This window comes from Phyllobates terribilis, unplaced genomic scaffold, assembly GCF_046119375.1.
Source record: "Phyllobates terribilis strain yellow unplaced genomic scaffold, ASM4611937v1 Scaffold_2__4_contigs__length_985480577, whole genome shotgun sequence".
Taxonomy (NCBI): Eukaryota; Metazoa; Chordata; class Amphibia; order Anura; family Dendrobatidae; genus Phyllobates; species Phyllobates terribilis.
In genome coordinates, this window is record NW_027362762.1 from 159,701,041 (window position 1) to 159,713,303 (window position 12,263).

Below are 12,263 nucleotides of genomic sequence, written 5' to 3' on the forward strand. Positions count from 1 at the left end.
TGTAGAACTACTGACACAGGCTGTCATAAAATAGCAATGATCAAGTAAAGCGCACACTTTAAGATGTAAACAACATAGTAACCGAAAAGGAGCAATACATTCCTTAGGTCATTTCTTTCACATACCAAATGAAGCTCTGATCAATAAATAAATCCTAGACTCGTAGGTAAATAAAAAGTACAATTCATTGGGTTTCATCAAAAAGTGGTGCGACTGTGTCACAAAGTTCATGAATGGATAACTAAAAGTGTCAATTTCCCTCTTTTTAGCACAATATTGTCTTTCTAGTTAGTGTTTTACAAGACCTTACAGTCTTGTTAATAATTATTACATTTATGGTATATACTTTTGACAGTAAACTAGTTCATAGTAGAAATATTTTATGTTCAGGTAGTAGTGGTAAAGGGAATGTATTAGATATTAAGTTCTATTACTTCAATTTAAGCACGTAGAAGAGATAGAAGGCATTTTTTCTTAATGTTGCAGCTTTTTATTTTTAGTTGTATTTGCACGTTTCGGCACATATTTCCTTGTATACAGTGCAGCAAGATATTTACAGCTGCCATAAAGCACATACAAGAAGAATTCCAGGGAAGAAGAGTTTTCCAATAATTAATACTCCAAAGAAGCACTGATCTTCCCCCGGAAAGCAGAAAGCAGGCAGTAACAGCTGCATACAAGACCTTATTCACATGTCAATTTTTCTCGTTCGCAAAAAATGGACCAATTTTCAACAGTGTTGTGGCTCAGATTTTCATCATTGATTGGTCAGTGTGGCAGTACTTAACATCAGTTATTTTCTGCTATTAAAAAAAAAATATTGCAAAGCTTTGCCAATGCACTGCAATGCCAACAGGAACCTGTCATGTAAAATAACGCTATTAACCAGCAGATATTGGGTTAATCTGCAGGTTAATAGTGTTTTGACACCATGTGGTGTCCACAAGAAGAGCCCCCTGCTGGGAGGAAATTAACTTTATTCCTCCCATTTTCAGGATTCATGTTGTCCTGCTACAGACTGACCACTAGTGGCTGCTATTGTTCACCTTAATAATTGTGCTGCAATTCCACTTCTTACCACTGGAGGCTGCTGTTGTGTTCTGCAATTGCCCTTTACTAAGATGGAAGGTTCTAAACCTGTGGAATCCATCTGGTTTCCTGTTTGAGCCTACTTAAAGCTGCCTGGATCTCTCACTCATTGCTTGAGTATTGAGTCTAGCTGTTTAGTCTAGTTACAGTCTCCAGCTCGTGGACTGTCTTACCCAGACTGTTCTCACCTATCTATGGATTGTTTTCCTAAAACTCCTTTGCTAACTCCAAGAACTTCTACTACTGCTTGCTGTTCCTGATTGAGCTCCATCGGCCACTGGATTCCAGCAGTGCTATGCCAGTATCGTAACACTCATAATGCATGACAGCTTCCCTTTTAAAACAGACGGCACACAGATTGTCCACTGACTGCAATGTGTGCTGTTAGTGATTTTTCATGGACCCATAGGTTTGTATAGGTAATCTTGATACAAGATTCGGATCAGTGGTTTGTTTTTTTTGCGGACACATGACCTGCAAAAAAAACAGTCATGTGAACACCCATGTATTAAAGGTATTTGTTGTATACATGTAAATACTGATTCATGGACATCTGAACGAGGCCTTAAGTATTATTTATACATACTGTTCCTATCCTGACCTTTCCAGGTATATTATAAAGCTGCTACAGATGAAGGTTATATTATTGGCACATATATAAAATCAAACAGGCAAATACAATAATCCTTTTAATTCGTTTGGCACAATTCTCATCAGTTACCTTCTCTAATTTCAAAAATATACGCCATGATTAGTAAATACATATGATGTGTTAATGGACCATTAAGTGTTCACAGTTCATATATGGACCGCAACGCCCGGACTGACCGCGGGTCTTCCGACCCAAACTTACCCTAAGGCATAAAACAACTGACCGGACACAACCTATATATGGAATCTCAGTCAGAAAGAAGATGGATGAATTTATTATTTTCCTGTTGTCAGCTGTTCTCTGCCCAATTACATAAGTCTACCTTCAGGTCATGTGGAATGTGCACATCCAAGTTGAACATACAGATTTTGCCCTATATTTTACAGCAGATGATAAACTCATCATTGGGGCTCGTTCACACGACCATATTTTCGCTTGAATTCCTGTCCATGAAAAAAACGAACCAATGTAATTCACTGGGGCTGTGCAGATGAGTGATTTTTTTCACTGGTTGAATCTGCGAGTGAAAAAACAATCGCATCATGCACAATTTTTTTCTGTAAATCAGATGGGGCTCATTCAAGTCTATGGGTGCACAAAAAAAAAATTGAATGCCGTACGGAGCCACAGTATATAACAGCCGAGTTTTACAGATACATTGCAATTCTGTAACGTAGGAAATTATACATGGTCTTGTGAATTATTATTAGTTGCTGTAAAAAAAAAAAAGACTGAATATGGATGACAAGGGAGAAAAAAATCGTTCCACTTTTCTCGATGAAACTCTGCAGTACGCTCTCAAGTTTTCTTCCCTGGAGTGTAATGAGGATGTTTTTAAACCTCTTTCACTCTTGCATTATATATAGCAGAAGCTATGACATTATATACCATGGGGTGGACTTTACGCTCTCAATCGAAAAAATGCAAAAGAATATAAGTAGATAACAACAACAGTACTTTCTACTGCAAAAAACTGATCAAAGTCCAAGAGTAATATATAAGAAATCATTGATAAGATTCCAGTACAGTAAGTTACATGGACTACAAACGTCTGATGTATTGCACCATTCTGGCTCAGACTGAAGGTGATCTACAGGCAATGGAGGACACTATGTCCAGAGTTGTCCAACATACAGTACATGAGATCAGTGGACATATTCACTAACTATACTAGATATCACTCATCTGAAATAACCAAAGAAATCCACCAACAAATGAAAGAAAACCTGAGCTGCTTCCCACCACTGATGCTGTTGTTACAATGATGCAGCCGCTCCTCCGCGAGTGCTTTGAATTCTTCAAGATAAGTGTTATAAGAGAGAAATTGATACAACAGAGTAATGTGGAAAAGCTACAAAGAGATCCATGAATATAAAATGTTATATATCTATAATATAACCGGGGATGTGTGTCTCTGTCTGAAGCCTTTATAGATTGCGCATGCGCAACGCGCAGTCTGGCTCCAGACAGAAGAACGCATCCAGCCGTTACAGGTAAGAGGAGTGTATGGTGCCGGAGATCGTGGTGTGTGTAGACACTGAATGCATACCGCGATCTCCGGCGCCATACTTACATACTTACCTGACCAGGAGGAGCATTGCCGCGGCGCCTCTCTTCGCCGGAAACCGACGCAGGAGTGAGGCGTCGGATCGGCGAATGCGCATAGCGCTATAAGGCGCCATTTTACTGAAGACACATTTGCAGTGTGTCTTCAACAAAATGGTGCCGGACAGCGCGATATGGGCACGAACGTACTCCGGCGCAACACTCCTCCCCTAGCCTCCGGCAGAACAGGACACCGCAGCGCTGGAGCACAGGGAAGAAAGGTGAGTATAAGTGTTTATTTTTTTTTTCCATGTGTGCAGTGTGAAAGGGATGAGGGGTACCATGCATACCAGGATTAGGGGATGAGGGGGCCACACATACCAGGATTAGGGGATGAGGGGTGCCATGCATACCAGAATAGGGATGAGGGGTACTATACATACCAGGATAGGAATGCGGGGCACCATGCATACCAGGATGAGGGATGGGGTGCCATGCATACCAGGATAAGGATGAGGGGTGCCATGCATACCAGGATGAGGGGTACCATACATACCAGGATAGGGATGAGGGATGGGGTACCATGCATAAGAGGATTGGGTATGAGGGAGCCATGAAAACCAGGATGAGGGTGCCATGCATGCCAGGATTGGGATGAGGGGTGCCATGCATACCAGGATTGGTAATAAGGGGTGCCATGCATACCAGGATTGGGGGTGAGGGGTGCCATGCATACCAGGATGAGGGATGGGCTGCCATGCATACCAGGATAAGGATGAGGGGTGCCATGCATACTAGGATGAGGGATTGGGTGCCATGCATACCAGGTTTCTGGGATGAGGAGGCCATACATGCCAGAATTGGGATGAGGGGTGCCATGCATACCAGGATAGGGATGAGGAGTGCCAGGCATACTAGGATAGGGATGAGGAGTACCACACATACCAGGACTGGGGATGAGGGGTGCCAAACATACCAGGATTGGGGGTGAGGGGTGCCATGCCTTCCAGGATTGGGATGAGGGGTGCCATGCATACCAGGATTGGGGGTGAGGGGTGCCATGCATACAAGGATTGGGGTTGAGGGATGCCATGCATTCCAGGATTGGGGGTGAGGGGTGCCATGCATACCAGGATGGGGATGAGGGGTGCCATGCATACCAGGATAGGATGGTGGGGACAGGATGGGGGTAGCACAAATACCAGGATGAGGGCAGTACATACCAGCATGGGAGACCATATACCAATAAAAATGCTCGCCACCCGGGCGTAGAATGGGTTCAATAGCTAGTATATACAGTACAGACCAAAAGTTTGGACACACCTTCTCATTTAAAGATTTTTCTGTATTTTCATGACTTTTACATTCACACTGAAGGCATCAAAACTATGAATTAACACATGTTAATTGAAAGTGAATGCAAAGTGAAGGCAAAAAGGCCAACAAGTGCTAAGCATCTCTGGGAACTCCTTCAAGATTGTTGGAAGACCATTTCCGGTGACTACCTCTTGAAGCTCATCAAGAGAATGCCAAGAGTGTGCAAAGCAGTCATCAAAGCAAAAGGTGGCTACTTTGAAGAACAGACTATAAGACATATTTTCAGTTGTTTAACACTTTTTTATTAAGTATATAATTCCACATGTGTTAATTCATAGTTTTGATGCCTTCAGTGTGAATGTACAATTTTCATAGTCATGAAAATACAGAAAAATCTTTAAATGAGAAGGTGTGTCCAAACTTTTGGTCTGTACTGTATATATGTATTTCTACATATTAGTCTTCTAGAAATAAAATGATTATTATTTACCACATTTTAAACAGGTTTTCCAGACCCCATATAATGTTTTAAAACCAGCGGGCAATGGTGTGAAAATTAGCAGTAAAACTGTCATCTCCTATCTCAGTAATAAAGAAATCTGTATGAATTCACTGAATACATATTGCACCTGTGAATTGAGAGTGAAATATCAATCCAGGAGGAGAAAGAAGCAGATTTATCTGATTAGATATATGTTTCTTATTTTCATCTGTAATATTGATTTATGAAATAAAAATTAAAATAAGCATCTGACCAGATTGCCGGTGTATTTGCACTTTCAAGTTTTATCTTATTATTTGGTGCAGTTTTGTGAAAACAGACAAAAAAGAGGGTAAAGACAGGTATGTATGAATACTCTGAGAATTTCTGCATACAGTCCATTTTGATACAGGAAAAATCTCTCTCAAATTGTAATATTTTTCTGCACACAGTCCAGTCATATTAAGGTTCTAAACCATCTCCCTCCAAGTTATGTTATTTGAACAGAGGAGTTATCCACGAGAAGCTTGGTATAGGTGTTATACACCACATCAAGTACCGTACTTCTACACAGTCTTATTACTATTCCTTTAGCATAAAATGTGATTTTCTTCATAAGGGTATGTTCACACACAACAGATATTCTGCAACAAAAAATCTATTCCGTACACCTGAATGAAGCTGTTTGTGCATTTGTCCATATGGGAGAGGGATAAACTGTTGTGGCTGTAAATATTGGAAAAGTTCATAGATAAGGAGTATGAAAAAGTTTTATTGTCCTGCGATTGAGGTCTGGTCCATGATTGTGATGCCCCCACATGGTCTGAGGAGCACATTCCTTAGTTGATGTAGAAATCCATGCGACACATTCATTCCTGCACTGAGTGTGTCAAAGTTTGTCATAAGTTTGTACTCCCAAATTTTTCTGTCTCTCGGAGATTTGAAATGACACACTCAGTGCAGGAGTGAATGTGTCACACAAATTTATGTATTTCTACATCAACTAAGGAATGTGCTCCTTAGACCATTTGGGAGCATCACAACAATGGACCAGACTTCAATCACGGGACAATAAAACTTTCACACTCCTTATCAATGAACAGTTCCAATATTTATGGCCACAACTGTTTCTCCCCCTCCCATACTGATAGTTCTGCTTCACGTCACTTGTCTTATGTATTGCATGTGCCCTGTTGTGTATAAATATGTGACTCTTCAGATTTTGTGGTATACTATGCCTGATGAAGAGACCTGCGTATTCTCAAAAGCTTGCAATTTGTTACCATCTTTTCAGTTAGCCAATAAAAAGGTATCAGCCACTGAGGACTCTCAAATCTAAATATTTTTTGACTATTCTGTCACTTGTAGACATACCCTTATAAAATACTCCAAAGCACCACCACGATGAATAAAATCCCAATTTTAGAAACCTTTGATTACTGACTAGTATTTGTCTTTTCATGTAGAAAGTAGTACAGTATACAGGCTAGACCCCTGACATTATTCAGCATCAACAGATCAAGGTCTAAGGTGATGTGTGCAGCAGCATGCAACTATTTCATAGCAAAAATAAGGGCTTATCTATTCTTTCAAAAGCCATTTATATTAAAATATAATAATTTGCAATCCGAAATATACATTTTCTCACATTTACACATAAAAAGGTGTTCACATGTGGCTGATTGGTTGCAATAAATTTTATAAATCTGTATTGGGTCCATAGACCAGGCTATAGTACCAAACAAGCAATATGCCACATGTATACAAGTAGGTAGATCTGTCTATCTACAGTTATATCACACAGGTATATATATCTGTCAGTGTACGTGTGCGTACGTGCGTGTGTATGTATATATATATATATATATATATATAAATCATCAAGAGAATGCCAAGAGTGTGCAAAGCAGTCATCAAACAAAAGGTGGCTACTTTGAAGAACCTAGAATAAAATACATATTTTCAGTTGTTTCACACTTTTTTGTTAACTATATAATTCCACATGTGTTAATTCATAGTTTTCATGCCTTCAGTGTGAATGTACAATTTTCATAGTCATGAAAATACAGAAAAATCTTTAAATGAGGTGTGTCCAAACTTTTGGTCTGTACTGTATATATATATATATATATATATATATATATATATATATATATATATATATATATATATATATACACATACATACATATATATACATACATACACACACACACAAATGTATATATATATATATATATATATATATATATATATATCTACACAAATATATATATATCTATATATATATATATCTACAGATATATATATTGTTTATAGATACTTTAATTATTTTTTTTCTATATTTACACTATAAAATCTCAATTAAAGGCTTTAAGACTTCTACAGTCCTTTAGATTTGAGTAGATGCAAAATTAGCAAACAATGGCTTTAGTACATTAACAAAATCCTATAACAGCTAACTTTAGCAAGGATGACACATTCTGACATTTGCTGTCTAAAAGGCACAAAACATGGCAAAGCTTCTCATACTGGAACATTACATTAAGAGTTTGGCAAGGGAACGTATCCCAATTTGCAGCAGAATTACAGAAAGCGAGATAAGCATCCATTTTCTCTTGTCCCGATGCTTCTTAAATAGTATGCTCTATATACAGCTGCAGCTAACTGGCTCTTGTATAAAGACTCCCAGTCATTCCCACCTTAACATTTAACCCTAGAACGCATACCTGGGGCCTCGCAGGCCCGCCCTGTTAATTGTTTTCTATTTTCTGCAAGATTACTTTAGTTAGAATTTTGAAACTCTAGGTATTCCTCAGGTATATAGTTTGTCATTTTTGTTTGAGTTATTCCATGTTATTTGCACACGGGCCTAAAAGGCCCCAGGTATGTGAAAAAGTAGATTTTTATGGTCATGCGTTCTAGGGTTAACCTAATTCACACCCAACTAAGTATTTTTAGTCTAATTCACTCATTGCCGAAAACTTCCAATACAAGTGGGGTGAGCTGCATACTGTGCTCTGGCTGGAAAGAGAGAAAGCGATACTGTTTGGAATGCTCCTCATTCAAGCTGCGCAGATCAGCCAATTTCTGGATCATCTTTGGGTACAAGAGACGATTCCCCGGAGGTGGATGTTTGCAGAGGATGTAGGTCTGCAGAACAGAGGAAAGGCGATCCTGGATTGCTTCAACGAGCGCTTTGTCTTGGACCCCTTGGCGATCTATAAATCACACATAACAGTAATAAATATCAGTGCAATACCGTAAAAATAATTTAAACTCAAATGTAGCACAGATTACTTTGTCCCTGAATGGTTTCCTGTGTACAGCATAAAGACACACGTCCCGATTAATCAAAGCAATTTCGCCAAAATTTTGACGTAAATTGCAATGAAAAGTCTCAAAACTTTTGCACATCTTGGAGTTAAGCAAAAATTTTCTGCCTTTCGGAATTTCACGACAGTTTTTCCCAGCACCCACAAAATGGGTGGCATTGGGGAAGGAAGGGGGCGCAGCGGGAGCGTGACATCACAGCCCATCTACTTCATGAAGACCTGTGGTGTTCCTTACTCCAGTCATTGAACTTTGCACCTCTTCATGAATCTGGAGCCTCTGACTCCACCATGACTCCTCATCAAGGCTGGCTTGAAAATCATTGGTCTTGATGAAGCAAAACCTCTGTGTTTCGTGGTTAGATTGAGTGGACACATAGGATCGAGACGTATCCCATCCAAATGCAAGCAAAAAAAGGTGACTGTATCAAGAAAAACATCCTCTCTCTAAAACAGTCACAACAAAAACATTGCTTCTTCCTACCCCTATGGCAAATCGGGTAAGTTCACCATAAATGAGCAGATATCACATGTAAAAAGTTATGCTTGGCTATACACAATTCCTGCAGTCAGAAAATTAATATTATAAGGCGCACATTCATTCGGACATTAGAACAAGAACCACTCTAATTATCAGCTCGATTTGGGTTGATACAGGGAGTCCTGATCACAGTATACCATAAGTGGACACATGGACTAGAGATGACTTGATGAAACAACCCCTTTCACATATGGACAATTCCCACTTTTTAGCACTGACCTGGTGAGAGAATACAAATAGCCATTAACAGTACATGTTCTTCTTCATGGAGATTCAATTTCTTCAGTCCAACCTGGAATTTCACCAATGGTTCCAGAAGTTCCATATTATGACCAGCTGCAGATGACACCACATAAAACATTATTAGCCACACTTTTCTCCCAATATCACTATTTATTCATCTAAATCATGGCATGGTCCTTATTCTCAGAACCTGGTGTTAGGTACAGTAGAGGCATAATAGAATAATATATAAAAACATAATATAACAACATCATATAAAGCATAATATAAAGCAGAATTGGGCAATACATTTTCCCAAGGGTCACATGAAAGACTGTTGTGGAAGTCTGAACTATCCGGCCAAACTTAATTCTGTTTATCTATATTGTTTTATATTCATTTTTATCACTTAATATTGAACAGAATTAAGTCTGTTGACTAGAAATTACTGCCAATATGTTATGATAAGGCTTATTGTAACTTGTATTCTTACCTGTAGCAGTGAATCACAACCATATAATTTACTGATTTTTATAACGTTTATAAAAACAGTAAATCATACTGCTCCTGTTATTCAGCCATTGTACCTTGATCCACAGCTCCCAACACAATATGATGCCTCACAGTCACAACACACAATATAATGTGACCACACAGTCCCTCAAACACTATGATGTCTCCTCACAGAATGTCACCACAGAGCCCCCCACGCAATATGATGTCCTCACAAAGTCCCTTACACTGTATGTTCCCACAAAGCCCCACACAATCCCCTTGCACAGTACAATGTCCCCACACAGCCCCCTACGCAGTATGAAGTCCCCAAAAAGATCCTCACACAGTATGCTGTCCCCTCACACAGTATCATTTCACCATGCAGCCCCATTACACAGTGCATTGTAGCCATAGAGCCCCTACCCAGTATAATGTCCCCACACAGCCCCCAACGCAGTATGAAGTCCCCAAACAGACCCTCACACAGTATGCTGTCCCCTCACACAGTATAATTTCACCATACAGCCCCATTACACAGTGCATTGTAGCCATAGAGCCCCCTACTCAGTATAATGTCCCCAGACAACTCTTCTACATAGTATAATGTCTCCAAAGTTTCTCGCAATGTACAGTTAATTAAAAAAAAAAATAAAACTACTCATCTCACAGTTTCCCCGATTCTCTGTTTTGCGCTGTGTGCTGAGGCAAAGCTGGCATGATGTAGTGACGTCATTGCGCTCATTCTGCTCTCAGACGCACAGACTCAAGGATGTAAAGCGGGAACTGACGGCTCCTTGTTGCATTATTGTTTTCACAGGTACCTGCATTCCAAAGATGCAAATACTGGTGAAAGTTGGGTGAGGGGCAGCCTTTTGGTGGCAGATGACACTGTATCCAGCACTTTGGCTGTCCTAGTTCGGGGGGCCACAGCAAAACAGCCAACTGTCCTTCCCTCATTGTAGACTTTATCTGATGGTGAAAGGTGTGATACTGTGTAGATGGAATCAGGCATAGTGTTAGGTCTGTTTGGTTGTCTTTGATCAGCTATTCATCCGCCGGTGTTTTGACCAGCTGTTAATTTATCCTAAACCAGCTGACCTCTCACAATCCCTCATACCTGATCCTCTAGTCTACCCTATAAATCTAGATGCATCATAAGGGGTGCACGTGTATGGGGTGCATGCACGTGTCCTCGTAGCCAAGTGTCTGGCAGTTACTTCAATGGCAGTTCTTTAGGGCAAGAGTCAGGTAACCCACTCTTTGTACAATCTTTTAACTATGTGTTTTATTTCTAAGTTCATCTGCCTGTGTGCTTTTGTCATCCACATTCACCGCCCATCCCCTCTCCATCACTCATCCACATCAGCCGCTCTCTCCTTCCCTCTCCCATGTACAGCTCCCATGCTCTTTTCACCTTCCTGAATAATCTTAGTCCATCTTGTCCAAAGATATTGCACAATAAACCATGTCACAAATCCAAGAACTATTTGCCATTAACCCTCATACACTTACAGACTACCTACACTCTTCACTGTCCCCAATCTCTTTTTACTGTCCTGATCTGGCTGTGTATCACTACAATGGCACTCTCAGAAGCACCCTGGACCAATTTGCACCCCTCACCCTCAGATCCTCCAAACACAGAGTAAAACAACCCTGGTTCACACTGCAAACTCGATTTCTCCAGCGATAGTCTAGAAGTGCTGAACATCTCCCGAGTTGCACCAATTCTCTCGAATGCTCTACCCCAAGAAATTAGGACTAATCACAACTTACACAGTTTTAAGAACTCCCTAAAAACACATCTGTTTAGGGCGGCCTATCACGTTCCCTAATAGAAGTCCTTTTTCTATATAGCCCATTCAAGATTTCTCTGAACATAATTCTCCATCAAACTCCACCACACAGACAAACACTACAAATATTGGCTGGTGACAACCTCATGCAGCATTTATCTATCCTCCATCCCCTCAAGATGGCTGGACCATCATGGTAAATATGTATATGTACTTTGTGTCACCCCCACCTCATTGTAGATTGTAAGCTCTTATGAGCAGGGTCATCATTATTTTTGCTTTAATTATTGTATTATCTACAGTACAGACGAAAAGTTTGGACACACCTTCTCATTTAAAGATTTTTCTGTATTTTCATGACTATAAAAATTGTACATTCACACTGAAGGCATCAAAACTATGAATTAACACATGTGGAATTATATACTTTACAAAAAAGTGTGAAACAACTGAAAATATGTCTTATATTCTAGGTTCTTCAAAGTAGCCACCTTTTGCTTTGATGACTGCTTTGCACACTCTTGACATTCTCTTGATGAGCTTCAAGAGGTAGTCACCGGAAATGGTTTTCACTTCACAGGTGTGCCATGTCAGGTTTAATAAGTGGGATTTCTTGCCTTTTAAATAGGGTTGGGACCATCAGTTGTGTTGTGCAGAAGTCAGGTGTATACACAGCTGATAGTCCTACTGAATAGACTGTTAGAATTTTTATTATGACAAGAAAAAAGCAGCTAACAGTCTATTCAGTAGGACTATCAGCTGTGTATACACCTGACTTCTGCACAACACAACT

General features: G+C 39.8%; 1 protein-coding gene across 2 annotated transcripts in view; it reads right to left on the minus strand.

Moving 5' to 3' along the window:
- Nucleotides 1-218: 218 nt before the first annotated feature.
- VDR (vitamin D receptor) overlaps nt 219-12,263 on the minus strand; it is a 159,056-nt gene continuing 147,011 nt past the window's right edge. For both annotated transcript variants that reach the window (XM_073663187.1, XM_073663186.1), the window contains 2 exons: nt 9,177-9,293; nt 219-8,305 (listed from right to left, as the gene is read on the minus strand). In XM_073663187.1, coding sequence (XP_073519288.1) covers nt 8,052-8,305; nt 9,177-9,293 — 371 coding nt within the window. In that variant the 3' untranslated portion in view covers nt 219-8,051. The remainder of the gene's footprint in view (nt 8,306-9,176; nt 9,294-12,263) is intronic.